Source organism: Arvicanthis niloticus, chromosome 20, assembly GCF_011762505.2.
Source record: "Arvicanthis niloticus isolate mArvNil1 chromosome 20, mArvNil1.pat.X, whole genome shotgun sequence".
NCBI lineage: Eukaryota > Metazoa > Chordata > Mammalia > Rodentia > Muridae > Arvicanthis > Arvicanthis niloticus.
Genome location: NC_047677.1, coordinates 23,419,465 through 23,438,834, shown reverse-complemented (window position 1 = coordinate 23,438,834; position 19,370 = coordinate 23,419,465). Strand labels below are relative to the sequence as shown.

Genomic DNA, 19,370 nt, shown 5'->3' with positions numbered 1-19,370 from the left:
AGAAGAATGTTCAGCAAAAGAAATGTATGCAATAACACATTAAACAATCTAGTACTTGATTGTCCCATGTATCAGCTGACCAATCATAACCAATCTTTATGAGGAAAAAACCTTAACAAATATAAATACATGAGAATTCTTGAAGTGTATTTTACCATATGTCAAGAATCATACTAACCACACATTTTAACCAATAAAATATAACATGTCACAGGGCTGTAGTTACACATGTTCATGTTTGGGTCTTCTATTTTGTACCATTTGGCTATATGTCTATTTTTATGTGTCATACTCTTTTTATAATTATATTTTTATAATGTACTTAGAAATCTAAAATGGGAAGCCCTTAAAGATAAAACAAATAAATCCCTTAAAGAAATACAGAAAAAAAATTAAATGGGGGAAGAAATTGAGCAAAGTGGTCCAAGACCTAAAAGTAGAAGTAGTAACAATAAACAAAATACAAGTGGAGGCAACCTTGGAAATGGAACACCAAGAAAAAAGGTCAGGAACTAAAGATGCAACATCAACAACAAAATACAACAGATAGAAGAGAGAATCTCAGGTATAGAAGATACCTTAGAAGATATTGACAAAATGGTCAAAGAAAATTCAAAACAGAAAAAACTCCTAACTAAAACATCCAGAAAATCCAGGATACAATGAAAAGACCAAACCTAAGAATAATAGGAATAAAAGAGAGTGAAAATTCATAGCTCAGAGAAACAAAAATCATCTTCAATAAAATCAATGAAGAAAACATCCCCAACCTAACAAAAGAAATGGCCATAAATGTATAAAAAGCCTATAGAACACTAAAAGAAAATGTAGAACTAGAAAAGACAATCTTCTTGTCACACAATATTCAAAACACCAAATGCACAGGAAAAAGAAAGAATATTAAAAGATGTCAGTAAAAATGCCAAGTAACATATGAAGGCAAACCTATCAGAATTACACCAGACTTCTCAACAGAGACACTAAAAGCCAGAAGAGCCTGGACAAAGGTCATGTAGACCCTAAGAGAACATAAATCCCAACACAAGCTACTATACCTTGCAAAATTCTCGATCTTCATAGATGGAGAAACCAAAATATTCCAGGATAAAACCAAATTTAAACAATATGTATCTACCAATCCAGCCCTATAGAGGATTCTAGAAAAAAAAAAAAACCTCTAATATAAGGAGGATATATACACCAAAGAAAAAATAAGATATTAATAACCTCACAATAAGGGCAAAAAGAGAGACTCACATACATCTAATGCTACCTATAACAATAAATATAACAGGAACTAAGAATCATCTGTCTTTAATATCTCTCAATATCAATGGACTCAATTTTTCAGTAAACAGACATATGGTAACAGTCTGTATATGCAAGCAGGATCCAGCATTTTGCTGCACCTCAGTGACATAGACAAACATTACCTCAGAGTTAAAGGCTGGAAAAAAAATCTTCCAAGCAAATGGTCCCAAGAAACAATTATAAGTTGAAATCTTAGTATATAATCAAGTATATATTCAGTCAACAAGGGAAAGTATCAATTCTGAACACCTATGCCCAAATTCAAGGACACCCACATTCTTTCTCTTAATGATTTATTTATTTATTTATTGTATATAATTAGTACACCATAGCTCTCTTCAGACACACCAGAAAAGGGCATCAGACCCCATTACAAATCGTTGTGAGACACCATGTGGTTGCTGGGAATTGAACTCAGGACCTCTGGAAGAACTGTTAGTGCTCTTAACCACTGAGCCATCTCTCCAGCCCCGGGTACCCACATTCTTAACAGAAACTTCATTAAAGCTCAAAAACTACATTGAATACCACAAAATAATATCCAGAGATTTCATCACCACACTCTCCCCAATGGACGAGTCCTTGAAATAGAAACTAAAGATAGATACAGTGAAACTAATAGAGGTTATGAACCAAATAGCTTTAACAGATATATACAGAACATGCTACCCTAAAACAAAAGAATATACCTTTTTCTCAGCACCTCATGATACCTTCTCTAAAATTGACCATATACTCAGTCACAAAGCAAGCCTCAATAGATACAAAAAGATTGAAATAATTCTATGCAGCCTATCAGATCACCAAAAGCTAACAACAACAACAGCAAACCATTTCATACCCATGGAAACTGAATAACTCTCTATTCAATGATAATTTGGTCAGGGAAGAAATAAGTAAATTAAAGACTTTCTTTTTATAACTCAATGAAAATGAAGGCACAACATACCAAAACTTATGGAATACAATGAAAGCAGTGCTGAGAGGAAAACTAATAGCACTAAGTGCCCTCATAGAGAAATTGGAGAGATCCTACAATACCAACTTAACAGCACACCTGAAAGACCTAGAAGAAAAAGAAGTGAATACACCAAAGAAGTGCAAAAGGAAGGAAATAGTCAAACTCAAGGCTGAACCAACCAAATAGAAACAAAGAGAACAATACAAAGAATCAGCAAAACCCAGAAGCTGGTTCTGTGATAAAGCCAACAAGATATATAAGCTCCTAGGCAAATGAACTAAAGGGCCTAGAGATAGTATCCAAATTAACAAAATCAGAAATGGAAAAGGGACATAATAACAAAAACTGAGGAAATTCAAAAAAATTCATCAGATCTTACAACAAAAGCCTATACTCAACACAACTAGAAAATCTAGATGAAATGGATGAATTTCTAGGCAGTTACCATGTATCAAAGTTTAATCAAGAGCCAGAAAACTATCTAAACAGGCCCATATTCCCTAAAGACACAGAGGAATTCATTAAAAACCTTGCAACCAAAAAAAGAGCCCAGGACGAGATCACTTTAGTACAGAATTCTACAGACTTCTGAAGAAGAGCTAATGCCAATACTCCTCAAAGTATACCATAAAATAGAAACAGAAGAATCACTACTAACCATTCAGAGATCTAACAAAGAAAAAGAACTTCAGATCAAACCAATTTTGCTTATTGATGCAAAAGATACTCAATAAAATTCTTACAAACTACATCCAAAAACACATCAAAATGATCATTCACCATGATCAAGTAGGTTTCATTCCAGGGATGAAAGTATGGTTCAATATATGAAAATCCATTAACACAATCCACTATATAAACAAACTCAAACAAGAAAATCACAGGATCATCTCATTAGATGCTGAAAAAGCATTTGACAAAATACAACACTCCTTAATGTTAAAATTTCTGCACAGATCAAGAATTTAAGGTCCATACCTAAACATAATAAAAGCCACATACAGCAAACCAACAGCCATTATCAAATTCAATGGACAGATACTTGAAGCAATCAGTCTAAAATCAGGGACAAGACCAGGATGTTCACTCTCCCTATATCTATTCAATATAGTGCTCAAAATTCTAGCCAGAGCAATAAGACAACAAAAGGAGATCAGGGGATAAAAATTGGCAAAGAAGAAGTCAAGGTATTACTATTTGCACATGTTATGAAAACATCTTCAGTTAATGGTGCTGGTCTAACTAGAAGTCAGTGTGTAGAAAATAAAAATAAACCCATATTTGTCACCTTGCACAAAGCTCAAGTCCAAGTGCATCAAAAACCTCAATGTAAAACCAGATATACTGAATCTAATAGAACAGAAAGTGGGAAAAAGCCTTGAACTATGGGCTGGGGTGTGGGATTGGAGGGAATTTCCTAAACAGAACTCCAATGGCTCAGGCTCTAAGATCAATAATAGATAAAAGGGACATCAGGAAACTGAAAAGCTTCTGTAAGGCAAAGGACATAGTCATTAGGACAAACCAGCAACTTACAAATTAGGAAAACTCTTCACTAACTCCACATCTGATAGAGAGCTATTATCCAAAATATATAAAGAACTCCTTGAGCTAACCTCCAAAAAATACAAACCAATCAAAAAACAAGGTAGAGAGTAATCAGAGAATTCAAAACAGAAGAATCTTGAATGGCTGAGAAACACCTAAAGATATGTGCAAAGACCTTCATGATCAGGGAAATGCAAATCAAAACAACTCAGAGCTACCACCTTACACTAATCAGAATGGCTAAGATCAAAAATTCAGATGACAGCACATGTTGGCAAGAATGCAGAGAAAGAAGAACACTCCTCCATTGCTGGTGGCATTGCAAACTGGTACAACCACTATGGAAATCAATTTCCTCACAAAATGTGAAACAGATTTACCTGAAGACCTAGTTATACCACTCCTGGACATATAACCAAAATATGTCCCACCATGCCACAAAGGCAAATGTTACATCATGGTCATAACAGCCTTATTTGTGATAGCCAGAACCTGGAAACAATCCAAATGTCCCTTAATGGAAGAATACTTACAGAAAATATGGTTCATATACAAAATGGAATATTATTCAGCTATTAAAAATGAGGACATCATGAGCTTTGCAGACAAATGAATGGAACTAGAAAATATAATCCCAAGACCCAAAAGAACATGCATGGCAGGTACTCATTAATAAGTGAATATTAGCAAAAAAGCACAGAATTCTTAGGATACAATCCAATGAACTCAAAAAGGTTAATGAGCCTTAATAACCACATGAGGATGCTTCAATCCCACTAGGGACAGAGAAGAAACCAGAGGGCAGAGGGAGGGAGCAAAATGGGTGAAAAAGAGGAGGGGGATGGCCAGGGAAAAGAGGAAGATAGGTATGTGGGAAGGACCAGGGGTGAAGCCCTGAGAACCAGCAGAATGTATGACAATATACAATCTTGTGAATTGGGAGGTGGAAGAGACACTCTAGAATGTACCAGGGTCTTGGGAAATGAGAGAATCTCTAGACTCAAAGGAAAGGACCTTAGATGAAGGGCCCAACAGTGGGGAGAAGACACTTGTAGAATCCACCTCCAGTAGAAGTACGGGGCATCAAGTGGAGGGATGGGGATGCCATCCCACAGTCAAAACTTCTGACTCAGAATTGGCCCAGTCTAAAAAGGAGGAGAGGCCCTTGGTCCTGGGAAGGCTGGATGCCCCAGTGTAGGAGAATGCCAGGGCAGGGAGGCAGGAGTGGGTGGGTGGGAGAATACCCTAATAGAAGCATGAGAAGAGAGAATAAGGTGGGGGTTTCTGATGGAAAAACTAAACCAGGAAATGGTATAACATTTAAAATGTAAATAAATAAAATATCCAATAAAAATGGAGAAGAGAAGGAGGAAAAGAAGGTACAGTGACCAGCCTAAATTAGGACCCATCTCAAGAGAAGACTCCATGTTCTAACACTATTACTGATGCTATAACATACTTATAGACAGGAGCCTAGCATGGCTGTCCTCTGAGAGGCCCAATAAGCAGCTGACTAAGACAGAAGCAGATACTTACATCTAACCAATGGACAGAAGCCAGGGACCCCTGTGGTTGAATTAGGAAAAGGCTGGAAGAAGCTAAGAAGGAGGATGACACTATAGGAAGATCAGCAGTCTCAACTAACCTGAGACACTGAAGTCTATCTGATTCTGAAGCAACAGTCAGACAGCATACACTAGCTCATCCGAGTCCCCCAAAACATACACAGCAAAGCACTGCCTGTTCTGGCATCAATGTGTTAAGACAGACATAAATAACTCCCTTAAAGTAGTACAGAGCACAACTAAACATGTAGAAACTCTTAAAGAATTAAAAAACACAACAAAACAGGTCAAAGAATTGAACAAGACCATGCAGGATCAATAAAATGGAACTAGAAACAATAAAGAAATCTCAAAGGGAGACATGCTTGGAGATAGAAAACCTAGGAAAGAGGTCAGGAGTCATAGATGCAAGCATTCCCAACAGAATACAAGAGATAGAAGAGAGAATCCCAGGGGCAGAAGATGCCATGGAAACATTGCAACAGTCAAAAAATGCAAAATGCAAAAGTTTTTAACCCAAACATCCAAAAAATTAGGACACAATGAGAAGACCAAAAATAGGCTTAATAGGTATAGAATAGAGTGAAGATTCCCAAACTAAATGGCCAGTAAATGTCTTCAACAAAATCATAGAAGAAAACTTCTTTAACCTAAAGAAAGAGTTGCCCATGAACATACAAAAAACCTACAGAACTCCAAATAGACTGGACCAGAAAAGAAATTCCTCCTGTCACATAATAGTTAAGACACCAAATGTACAAAAAAATATTAAAAGCAGTAAGAGGAAAAACATCAAGTAAGATATAAAGAATCCCTCCATCAGAATTACACCAGACTTCTCACCAGGGACTATGAAAGCTACCTGAGCAGATATCATATAGACCATAAGAGAACATAAAAATTAGCCCAGGCTATGATACCCAGCAAAACTCTCAGATACCACAGATGGAGAAAACAAGATATTCCATGACAAAAGATACAAAATTACACAATATCTTTCCAGAAATCCACCCCTATAAAAAATAATAGATGGAAAACTCCAACACATGGACGGAAACTACACAATAGAAAAAGCAAGAAGCAATCTTCTTTCAACAAATCCAAAAGAAACCCAAGCAAACATAATTCCACCTTAACAACACATTTAACAGGAAGCAACAATCACTATAACTTAGTATCTCTAAACATCAATGGACTCAATTCTCCAATAAAAAGACAAAGACTAACAGACTGGATATGTAAATAGGACCCAGCATTTTGTTGCATACAGGAAATGTACCTAATTGTCAAAGACAGACACTATCTCAGAGTAAAAGTTGGGAAAACAGTTTTCCAAGCAAATGATCCCAAGAAACAACCTGTAGTAGTCATTCTAATAGCGAATAAAATTGATTTTCATCAAAAGTTATCAATAAAGATAAGGAAGGGCACTTCATATTCATCAAAGAAAAAATCTACCAAGAAAGACTATCAATTCTGAATATCTGCACTCCAAATGCAAGGGCACCTACATTCATAAAAAAACTTTACTAAAGCTCAAAGCACATATTGCAAAACACACAATAATAGTGAGAGACTTGAACACTCATCACTCTCAATGGACAGATCATGGAAACAGAAACTAAACAGAGTCATGGTGAAATTAACAGAAGTTATGGACCAAATGGATTTAACAGATACCTATAGAACATTTCATCCTAAAACAGAAGAATATACCTTCTCCTCAGCACCTCATGATGCCTTCTCCAAAATTGGTCATATAATCAGTGGCAAAACAGTCCTCGAAAGATACAATAATACTGAAATAATTCCATGTATTCTATCAGATCACCACAGTCTAAGGCTGGTCTTCAATAACAACAAAAGCATCAAAAACCCCAAATACACCTGGAAGCTGAACAAGGCCCTACCCAGTGATAACTTGATCAAGGAAGAAAGAATGAAAGAAAGAAAAATAGGAGAAAAGAAAGAAAGAAAGAAAGAAAGAAAGAAAGAAAGAAAGAAAGAAAAAAGGAAGAAAGGAACAAATTAAAGACATTTTAGAATTTAATGAAAATGAAGGTTCAACATACTTATGGGATACAATGAGAGCAGTGCTAGAAGGAAAACATATAGCTCTGGGAGACTCCAAATGAAAACTAGTAAGATCATACACTAGCAGATTAACAACAGAGTTTCTGAAAGCTCTAGAACCAAAGAAAGCAAATACACCCAAGAGGAGTAGATAGCAGGAAATAATTAAACCCAGGGCTGAAATCAATCGAGTAGAAACAAAAGGAAGTATACAAAGAATCAATAAAACCAGAAGCTAGTTTTTCGAGAAAATCAACATGATAGATTAAACCCTTAGCCAGCCTAACCAGAGGGCACAGAGACAGTATCCAAATGAACAAATTCAGAAATGAAAAGGGAGGTACAGCAACAGAAACTGAGGAAATTAAAAAACTCATCAGCTCCTACTACAAAAGCCTGTATTCAACCACATTGGGAAATCTGCATGAAATGGACAATTTTCTAGACAGATAGAAAATAGCAAAGTTATTTCAAGGTCAGATAAACCACCTAAAAATTCCCTATAACTTCTAAGGAAATACAAGCAGTCATTAACAGTCTCCCAACTAAAGAAGCCCATGGCCAGATGTGTTTAGTGCACAATTCTATCAGACTTTCATGGAAAAACTAATACTAATAGTCTTCAAACTATTCCACAAAACAGAACCAGAAGGAACACTACCCAATTCATTCTATGAAGCCACAGTTATACTCATACATAAACCACACAAAGACCCAACAAGAAGGAGAACTTCAGAACAATTTTCCTTATGAACATCAATGCAAAAATATTCAATAAAAATCTCTCAAACCAAATCTGAAAACATACCAAAATTATCATTCACGACAATCAAGTAGGTGTCATCTCAGGAATACAGGGATGGCTCAATATACTAAAATCCATCAATGTGATACACTACATAAATAAACTCAAAGGAAAAAAAAAATCATTTCATTAGATGCTAAAAATGCAGTTGACTAAATTCAATCTTTCTTTATGTTAAAGGTCTTAGAAAGATTAAGAACTCAAGGCTCATACCTAAACATAGTAAAAATAACATAGAGCAAAACAGTAGCTAATATCAAATTAAATAGAGAGAAACTTGAAGCAATCCCACTAAAATCAGGAACTGACAAGGCTCCCCACTCTTTTTGTATCTATTTAATATGCTACTCAAAGTTCCAGCCAGAGCAATTACACAACAAAAGGATATCAAAGAGATACAAATTGGAAAGAAAGAAGTAAAAATATTATTGTCTTTAGATAATGAGAGTATATTTTAGTGACCCTAAAAAATTCCACCAGGGAACTCCTACAGGTGATAAACAACTTCTGAAAAGTGGCTGAATATAAAATTAACTCAAATTGTTAGCCTTCCACTACTCAAAAAACAAACAGGCAGAGAAAGAAATAAGGAAAATGACACTTCACAATAGTCACAAACAATACAAAATATTTTCGTTTCCTTCTAACCAAGCAAGTGAAATATCTGTATGGCAAGAACTTCAAGTGTCTGATGAAATTGAAGACCACCTCAGAAGATGGAAAGATATTCCATGCTCATATATTGGCAGGATTAATATATAAAAATTGCCATCTTGCTGAAAGCAATCTACAGAGTCAATGCAATCCCCAGCAAAATTCCAATGCATAACTCTTCATAGAGTTAGAAAGAGTAATTCTCAAATTCATTTGGAATAACAAAATCCCAAGAGAGTAAATACTATTCTCAACATTAAAAAAACTTCTTCGGTACTCATCATCCCTGACCTCAAGCTGTACTACAGAGCAATAGTGATAAAAACTTGCATGGTACTGGTATAGTGATAGGTAGGTAGATCAGTGGAACAGAATTGAAGATCCAGAAATAAACCCACACACCTATGGTCACTTAATCTTTGACAAAGGAGCTGAAACCATCCAGTGGAAAAAAGAGCATTTTCAACAAATGGGGCTGGTTTAACTGGAGGTCAACATGTAGATGAATGCAAGTTGATCTATTTTTATCTCCTTGTACAAAGCTTAAGTCTAAGTGGACCAAGGGCCTCCACATAAAACCAGACAAACTGAATCTAAAAAAAGAGAAAGTGGGGGAAAGCCTCAAATATATGGGCACAGGGGAAACTTTCTGAACAGAATAACAATGGCATATGTTCTAAGATCAAGAATCAATAAATGGGACCTCATAAAATTGAAAAGCTTTTGTAAGGCAAAGGACACTATCAATAGACAAAACAGCAACCAACAGATTGGGAAAAGATCTATACCAATCCTATATCTAATAGAGGGCTAATATCCAACATATACAAATAACTCAAGAAGTTAGACAACAGACAACCAAATAATTCTATTAAATAATTGGGTAACAATGCTAAACAAAGAATTTTAAACTGAGGAAACACAAATGGCCAAGAAGGACCTAAAGAAATGTTCAACATCTTTAGTCATCATCAGGGAAATGCAAGTCAAAACAACTCTGAGATTCCACCTCACACCAGTCAGAATGGCTAAATTCAAAAGCTTAGGTGACAGCAGATGCTGATCAACATGTGGAAAAAGAGTAACACTCCACCATTGCTGGTGGGATTGCAAGCTGATACAATCACTCTGGAAATCAGTCTGGCAGTTCCTCAGAAAATTGGACATAGTATTATCTGAGGGCCGAGCTATACCCAGAAAACGTTCCAACATGTAATATGGATGTATGTGCTACTGTGTTCATAGCAGCCATATGTATAATAGCCAGAAGCTGGAAACAAACCAGATGTCCCTCAACAATCTAATGGATACAAAAGCTGTGGTGCATTCACACAGTGGAATAGTATCCAGCTATTAAAAACAATGACGTCATGAAATGCACAGGCAAATGGATGCAACTTGAAAATATCAAGGAATAATGAGGTAATTCTCAGTTACACATACTAAGTTCAAAGCCAGTCTGAACCACATGAATGAGACTTTGTTTGAAAAATAAAAATAAAATTTCAATTACTGATAGATAACATAATTACATTAGATAGTGTATGTAAGACACTATTATAATTATTGTGAGGTTATGTGGATTGTGTAATTATTTTGAAAGATGGTGACACACAAAGAAGAATTTAACCTCCTGCTCTTCAAATATAGACTTAAAAATAATATCCTGAATTAAATGATCAGAAGTAAAAATTAAAATGCTTTTGGACTAAGCCATGCAACATGCCTCAAGTCTAAAATCCAAAAACTGTGGTATTCTATTCTGCTTCTTAGTTGTGGGTGGCCAGATTTCTGCCAACAAGTCCCCCAGAAGAAGGCAGGGAAATGTGGAAGTCAGGAGACCACAATGATTCCTGGACTCCTCTCTGGGAACACAAGTGCCATCAGTATTGCAGAGAGAGAGAGAGAGAGAGAGAGAGAGAGAGAGAGAGAGAGAGAGAGAGAGAGAGAAGAAGAAGAAGAAGAAGAAGAAGAAGAAGAAGAAGAAGAAGAAGAAGAAGAAGGAGGAGGAGGAGGAGGAGAGAGGGAGAGAGAGGAGAGAGAGAGAAGAGAGAGGTGGAAAAGGACAAGGAGGAGGAGGAGGAGGAGGAGGAGGAGGAGGAGGAGGAGGAGGAGGAGAACCAGGCAGGAAGGAATGAAGAGGGAAGCAGAAGTGGAAGAGGAAGCAGAAGTGGAGGAGGAGGAGAAGGAGAAGGAGAACTAGGAGGAGGAGGAAGAGGAGGAGGTGAAAGAGGAGGAGGAGAAGGAGGAGGAGGAGAAACAAGAAGGAGAAGAAAAGGCAGATCCCAGGTGGCAGCTCTGCACCCAAACTCACAGAACACAGAGGAAGTGGAACTCCCAGGAGGCCTAACCCAGGCAGTATCTTAGCTAAGGAGACAGCAACACCCAACCCAAACAAGGAGTAGCTGGGACACACTAGGACCCAGGAATTCACTCCTGGTCTGGAGCACTGGTTTCTTTCAGATTGTGACTGAACACTGTGGAGATATTGGGCCTCAGCTCTAACACCAGTAGTAACACCCACTCCACACAGTTCTGATACAACCAAGATAATAGGAAAGACAAGCTCCAGTCAGAGACAAGGCAGGTAGCACTAAGGAGATCCAGATGATGAAAGGCAAGTGTAAGAACATAAGCATCAGCAACCCAGGGTACTTGGCATCATCAGAACCTAGTTCTCAGACATTAGAAAGTCCTGAATTCTCCATATCCCAGGAAAGCAAGATTCAGATTTAAAATCACTTCTAATGATGATGATAGAGGACTTTAAGAAGGAGATAAATAACACTCTCAAAGAAATTAAGGAGAACACAGGTAAACAGGTAGAAGCCCTTAAAGAGAAAACACAAAAATCCCTTTTAAATTACAAGAAAATAATACCAAACAGGTGAAGGAATTGAACTAAACCACCAAGGACATAAAAATGGAAGTAAAAACAATAAAGAAACCACAAAGCAAGACTACCCTAGAGATAGAAAACCTAGGAAAGAAACCAGAAGTCATAGACACAAGCATCACCAACAGAATATAAGAGATAAAAGACAGAAACTCAGGTGCAGAAGATACCACAGAAAATATTGACACAACTGTCAAAGAAAATGCAAAAAGTTCTTAACACAAAACATCCAGGAAATTCAGGACAAAATGAGAAGACCAAACCTAAGGATAATAGGTATAGAAGAAAGTGAAGATTCCCAACTTGAAGGTCCAATAAAGATCTTCAACAAAATTATAGAAGAAAATGTCTGTAACCTGAAGAACGAGATGCCCATAATCATACAAAAAGCCTATAGAATGTCAAATAGATAGACCAGAAAAGAAATACTTTCCATCACATAATAATCAAAACACCAAATGCAAAAGACAAAAAAATATTATATGCAGCAAGGGTAAAAGGCCAAGTAACATATAAAGGCAGACCTATCAGAATTACACCAGACTTCTCACCAGATACTATAAAAGCAAGAAGATGCTGGACAGCTATCATACAGACCCTAAGAGAACACAAATGCCAGCCCAGGCTACTATACCCAGCAAAACTCTCAATTACTATAGATGGAGAAACCAAGATATTCCATGACAAAACAAAATTTACACAGTATCTTTCCACAAACCCAGCACTACAATGGGTAATAGCAGGAAAACTCCAATACAAGGAGGGAAATTATACCCTAGAAAGAGCAAGGAAGTAACCCTCTTCCAACAAATCTGAAAGAAGATAGCCACACAAAGATAACTTCACCTCTAATAACAAAAAAAATAGGAAGCAACAATCACTGTTTCTTAATATCTCTTAACATCAATGGACTCAATTCCCCAATTAAAAGATATAGGCTAACAGACTGGATATGTAAACAAGACTCAACAATTTGGTGCATACAGGAAACCCACTTCAGTGACAAAGACAGACTCTTCCTTAGAGCAAAAGGCTAGAAAACAATTTTCAATTTTTTCAAGCAAATGGTCATAAGAAACAAGCTGAAGTAGCCACTCTAAAATCTCCAGCCTGAGAACAGAAAGGGAGGGACTCATGGTTCCACCTATATAGGTAGTTGAGGGTGGCCTTGCCTGGCATCAGTGGAAGTGGACGGCCTTGGAGCCTGAAATTTTGGATTCCCTATTGTTGGGGAATTGGAGAGCAGGGAGGCTGGAATAGGAGGATGGTGGGAGCACACCCTCATAGTAATAGGAGGAAGGGGGATACGGTAAGGGGTTTGGGGGGAATGAGAAAGGAGATAACATTGAAAGGTAAATAAATAAAATATGCATTTAAAAAAACAGATAATGTGTCTGGCAATTGTAGTCAAGTAGTTGAGACATTTTGGTAACAATTTATTATGGGGATTTCATATAATCCTCAAGGACAAGGTATTGTGGAAAAGGCCCATGGAACTTTAAAAAGATTGGTGAGACATACTGTTGCTCAGACAAAGAATGATACTGATCTGTGAGCTTGCTGAGTGCCCTGACAAGGGTGACTGGGGAGCTGTATTGGACATATGTTTCTGACCCACCTTTGCTTGACTGTATCCCATATGGGACAAGCTGCCTTGCCTCAAGGTTTTAGACCTTGTGAGATGGAGAAAAAAAGAGAAACTATGTCTCTTGTATTTTTCTTAAAGGTGCCCAGCTATTAAGACTCAATCATGTACTGGTCTAGAAAACAATCCAATATGGGAAATAACAGTCTACTTTTGGAAGACTGGATCTGGACTTTGTCAGGAACATATTTGGAAGTTAGCTGTAGCTCACTATGATGTTAGGATAGCAAGAGATAATGTTGGGACAGGATCTGGATTCCAAACAAGGGTTAGTGCATGTTTTAATACTCTTTTAATTGTTGAGCTAAAATTGTTTTTGTCTTTTCTACAGCATTTATTGTAAGTTGCATTGACTGTATAATTTCCAATTATGTTAGTGTGTTGAAAGCTGGCATGTCTGTTATGGGGTCTATCCACCAGCTTTTGTCTCACTGCACTGAGTATAAGAAAACCTTGATTATCTAAAAAAAAAAAAAAAAAGCTTGAAAGTGCTGGAAGAAGTGAGTTAGGCTTTAAACAAAGGAAGAGGGCAGTGGGCTTGATTATTGCTGGCATAAAAGCTTTAATTTCATTAATTGCCAGCACTACTGCTTCTGCAATAGCATTAACACAAGGAGTTAACACAACTATTTTTGTTAAACATCTAGCAAAAAATGTTACTAATTTATTGAGTATTTAAAAGGATTTATATAGGTTTATGGAACATCAAATGATGCTCTATAACCCATTCAAATTATCTGAAGAAGGTTCAGGGTTTGAGAGTTAGGAGCCATCCCAAGTGTCATAACAAATATTATTGGAGTAGTCTACTTTTTAAATTCACAATGGTTGTCATTATAATTAGAAAAAAGTTTAAAGACACTTGTATGATATTTGGTATAATCCTAACACTTCTCTGGGTGTGTTAACTTTGCAAAATGAAATTATAAATTTAAAGAATGCTACTCTGTTGACCTTTGATGCTGCATATAATCCTGATAAAATTATTTATGGCCTGAGCTCAGTATTTCTATTTTGGACAAACCACAGGAATAACATATATAGCTCACTCAGGCTAGCCTTTCTTGTCCTGAGAATAATTTTACTCCTGCCCATCGTGTTAAAGTTTATCTTTAACAATATCAACATGTTGGCAGCCAAAGTACATGACTTAAACCTGAAAATGGACCCCCCCCCCAGACAAAGTTATTAAAATTACAGGCTGGCAAGCCAAGGACAGGTAAGATTCTGCACAGAGCTTACCAACCTAAGACAAAAGTGCATTGCCTTTGACAATGCATATTCTGTGACAGGTAAGGAAGGCATTCTTGTCAGAACAACCTAAGACAGGCTCAGTCTTATTAATGAAATAAAAAAAGGGGGAAAGGGAGAGAGCCTTTGGGGCTGCTTGGCAAGAAGCTTACATGGGCCAAGGTCAAGGAAAGTGGCTACTTGACAGGAATATTGCATTGGCCAAGGACAAGTAAGTAGGCTTCAAACAGGGATCTGACATTAGACTAGAACAAAGAAGTAATTTCAGGTAGGAGTCTAAATTGTAGGCTACAATAAAGAAGTAATCTCAGGCAGGAATCTAAATATTAGGCCAGAACAAAGAAATAATTTCAGACAGGATTCTGAATTTTAGACTGAAACAGGGATGTAAGCTTAAGACATGAAAATGACTTTGGGCTAGGATAGGGAAGTAGGCTCAGATACTTTGCTTATCCTGATAAGCCTTTAGAAACAGTGATCATGGGAGTGTTCATGAAACTGAGTTTAATGTCTTGCTTTTCCTTTGACTATTTGTGTTTATTATACTGTTTGTTCCTCAACTATTTGGATCTATTGTCTTGCTAGAACATCAACCTAGAACTGACCTTGTTACATGCATGTAATCAAAATGGTATAAAAGCATAAAAAAGAGGGGGTATAGGATAGGGGGTTCTAGAGAGGGATAATGGCAAAAAGGGATGATATCTGAACTGTAAATAAATAAAATATCCATAAGGAGAAAAAGAAAGAGAAAGAGAAAAAAGAGGAGGAGGAGGAGGAGGAGGAGGAGGAGGAGGAGGAGGAGGAGGAGGAGAAGGAGAAGGAGAAGGAGAAGGAGAAGGAGAAGGAGAAGGAGAAGGAGAAGGAGAAGGAGAAGGAGAAGGAGAAGGAGAAGGAGAAGGAGGAGAAGACAGGAAGATGACTGACAGGCAGGAAGACAGACAGGAAAAAAGGAACCTGGGGTAAAGGAGTGGAGGGGGAAGGTGAGAGGCACCCAAAGGTCTACCATTCCTTCCAGATGTCTTAGCACTAGCCAGAGAAGGGAAAGGCAGAGCCCTGGATCAGCAGAACCCAGTTTGATTTGGATTGAGTGCAAAGAATAACAAGAGGCTCTAAAAGAGTCTGACTTCCTAGTGAGTTTTAGGTCTAGATTTTTAAGACAAAGACATTCCCCAACTGCAAGGTGATCTTTATTGAGGATACAAGCCTTGCTTTTTCTTACTGGTTTATTTGATGGTGAATGTGAATGTATACACTTTATTCAGGGTAAACCATGAATTAAATGACTTTTGCAGAAGGAATGCCCAGGAAAGAAAGCTCATTGACTGCTCAGGGGCTTTCTAGATACCTCGTTAGCATGGAGAAATCCAGGTATTAATGCTACTTGACCCAGTGGGGTGTCCTAGTTACTTGTTCCAGAGCAGATAGAGGGAGGTAAGAAATGGTTCTACTCCTGATGTTCTCAATTCTGAGATTCTTGAGATTTTAATCTCATTCACACTTACCATTCTTATATATGTCTGGTAACAAGGTTCCACATGCACTACACAAAACTTGCAAGTGAGACAGGCTAGGCTGACTTCATGACAGTTTTTAAATTGGAAGTTCAGGAGACTAGGCCTAAATCTCTGTTTCCAAGTACTGGGTAAGATCAGCCAAGTGCATGCAAGTCCAGGACTCAGAATCTGCCCTGCTACCTGGCCTGAGGAAAGGACAATGGGGCAGTAGCAGTTTCCAGAGTCCCTCAGCAACAGTTTCTAGCCCCCAATAACCCAGCAATGGTTATGGAATGTCCCTAGAGATAGAGCCAACAATTAAGATAGAGGCCACCTACCATTCCCCAGAATTCTCTTAATGTGCTTTAAATTGGGCTTATGGGTTCATTATGGTATTCCCATCTTGGTAATGGGAGACCCCAGCATGCTGGACTTCTGTAGAAAAAGCTCATTTCTTTTACAAACTACTTCATTTCAAGGTATCATTCTTAAGTGAACTATGGGCCCTTATACATGATAGAGTCAGGAAGAAATCAAGTTCCAGGCTACACTGAGCTACATCACATATTGTCATACTGTAATGCCAGCCTGGACTAAGTAGTTTGATTTCCCTTCAAAATAAAATAACACAATTTATAATTGTTTCTTCTAAAATATCCATTGGCTAGGTCAATATTACTGATATACCTTGAAGGAGTTGAGTCATGTAAGCTAGCAGGAACGAGACCCACATTTACTAAATAACTAAAAATATCTTTTTTCTTAATAAACTACTATCGAATTTCTGAAAAACTTTTTGTTCTCTGACCATTCAAATATTTTTATGTTCTCAGGGTTCCCAGTGTCTTTATCACTTGGAGAAAAAATTGGAAGCCCGGTGGTATTACACGGAGGAAACAGACACTTTGTGAGTATATATACTTTTATTACTACAAACCATTGAGTCTCACCTTTGCGTAGAAAATAGCCATCATTGTTTCTCACCCCAATTTCATTATTAATAATATAATTGTAATTTGCTACAGGGTCAGATTTCATGTTCTCAAAAGTAGCTTGTCTCACAACAGCATCCAAGTCTTCTTCACTCAGTTCTTTCTCCAGAAAGTTGCAAATTTTAAGCACTGAGCTTCTGAGGTCCTGAAATAGTCATGAGTTGAGAAATTACTGACCTTATAATGGACATATGAATTACAGTCAAATATGAGACATGATTGTGTAAGATTCCTTCTAGGAATGCAAAGGTGGATCACCATAAGCAAATTAGTGAATAGGGATTATATAAATCCCAGGACAAAAACTTAATATGATTATTTGTATTGATTTAGAAATAAAAACTTTTAGTAAAACACAGCAAACAGCAATAGAAAAAACTTACTTAAAAAGGCTACATGTAACATACCTATACATGAAATCATACACAATAGAAAAACATAAAAATTTTTCAGTTGACATGGGGAATAACTCAAACTTTTCTTCCTCTACTTACACAATCCTGGAAATATATAAAAAAAACAGAATAGTTGGCCAATAACAGGAAATGAAGAATCTTCAGGCCTGGTGTATTTCAATGAAGAAATTGCTAACAAAATAACAAAGACATTTTACAGTAATGTAGAGTACAAAATCAAAACCACACCAATACAATGGTAAATTAATGAAGGAACTGCATCAACACTGCATAAAAAAGATCAATAATCTTAACATCAAAATTAACAAAGACAGTCAGAAATTAATCAAATATTGCTCAATAAAAACAAATAAAATAGACAAATGTTTAATGTTAAGAGTTGCAAAACAGTAATTTCAAGATTACCTATAAAGCAATTTATACTCAGTACAGTGCTTCTTAAAATCTCATTTTAAAGAATAGGCAAAAAACATCATAAAATTCATTTGAAAAGATACTGTATAGGTAAATAGCCTTAGAAGGTGAGTTTTAATTTGTCATATTCAAACTTCCAGATATCAAAAGGAAGAAAAATCCTTATTGTATTCAGTATGATATAGTAATTATGAAAATAGAACATGTGAGGCAAATTTCTATTCTGGAATTTTATGTACCATTTTAATGAACTGTCATGTTGTGTGTAAATGACCCAACATATAATTACTGCTATTTGTAACAAAAAATTTGATTTAAAAAGTCCTGTAAGTAAAATTTTAATATGTGAATTATGGACTTCCAGTTTAATGAAACAAACCTCACTGACTGTAAAAATTCATATAGACCCTCAGAGAATATTATGGGCTGATTTCAATACCCCACTTTTGACTCAAGATAGGCTATCCAAATTAAAAATCAATGTAGAAAACTCCTCATTAAATTACATCTCAGATTAAAAAGTTATGACAACTATATACAGAATATTTTATCTACATTTGTCACATTTCTATTATGATACAACAGTGACCAAATGCAGTGAGGCAAGAAACATGTTTATTTCTCAAACCAAGTGATGAAGCATCATAAGGAGAAGGGAGAAACTGAAGCTAGGAACCCAAGCAGAACTAAGGAGAAATGCTGCTTATTGATTTGCAGCTCATGGCTTGCTCACTGCTTTTTTTTTATACAACCTAGGACATCTTGCCCATAGATGGCACTGCCAAGAGTGGTCATTACCCTCTCACAACAATCATTAATTGACAAAATGTCTCACAGGCTTATCTATATCCAATGGGATGATGGCATTTTCACAACTAACATTCATCTTCCAAGATAACTCTAGTTTCTATCAAGCTTACAGAACACAAATGGCTCAGGCTCTAAAATCAACAATTCACAAATGGGACATCATGAAACTGGAAAGCATCTGTAAGGCAAAACAAAAGGCAATAGGACAATACAGCAACCTACAGATTGTGAAAAAATCTTCACTAAACCTACATCAGATAGAGAGCTAACATGCAAAATATACAAATAATTCAAGAAATTAAACTCCAAAAAAGAAATAACCTAATTTTAAAATGGAGTATAGAGCTAAACAAATAATTCAGCTGAGGAATCTAAAATGGTTGAGAAACACATAAAGAAATGTTCAACATCCTTGGTCATCATGAAAACGCAAATCAAAACAACCTTGAGATTCATACATTACACCAATTAGAATGGCTAAGATTAAAAACTCAAAGGACAGCAGACACTGGTGAGGATGTGGAGAAAAAGAA

The 19,370-nt window shown here is 36.6% G+C and overlaps 1 protein-coding gene across 1 annotated transcript in view; it reads right to left on the bottom strand.

Moving 5' to 3' along the window:
- LOC117724962 (amine sulfotransferase-like) overlaps positions 1-19,370 on the bottom strand; it is a 66,916-nt gene that overhangs the window by 792 nt on the left and 46,754 nt on the right. Inside the window, exon 6 of the mRNA XM_034524965.2 lies at positions 17,156-17,342. Coding sequence (XP_034380856.1) covers positions 17,156-17,342 — 187 coding nt within the window. The remainder of the gene's footprint in view (positions 1-17,155; positions 17,343-19,370) is intronic.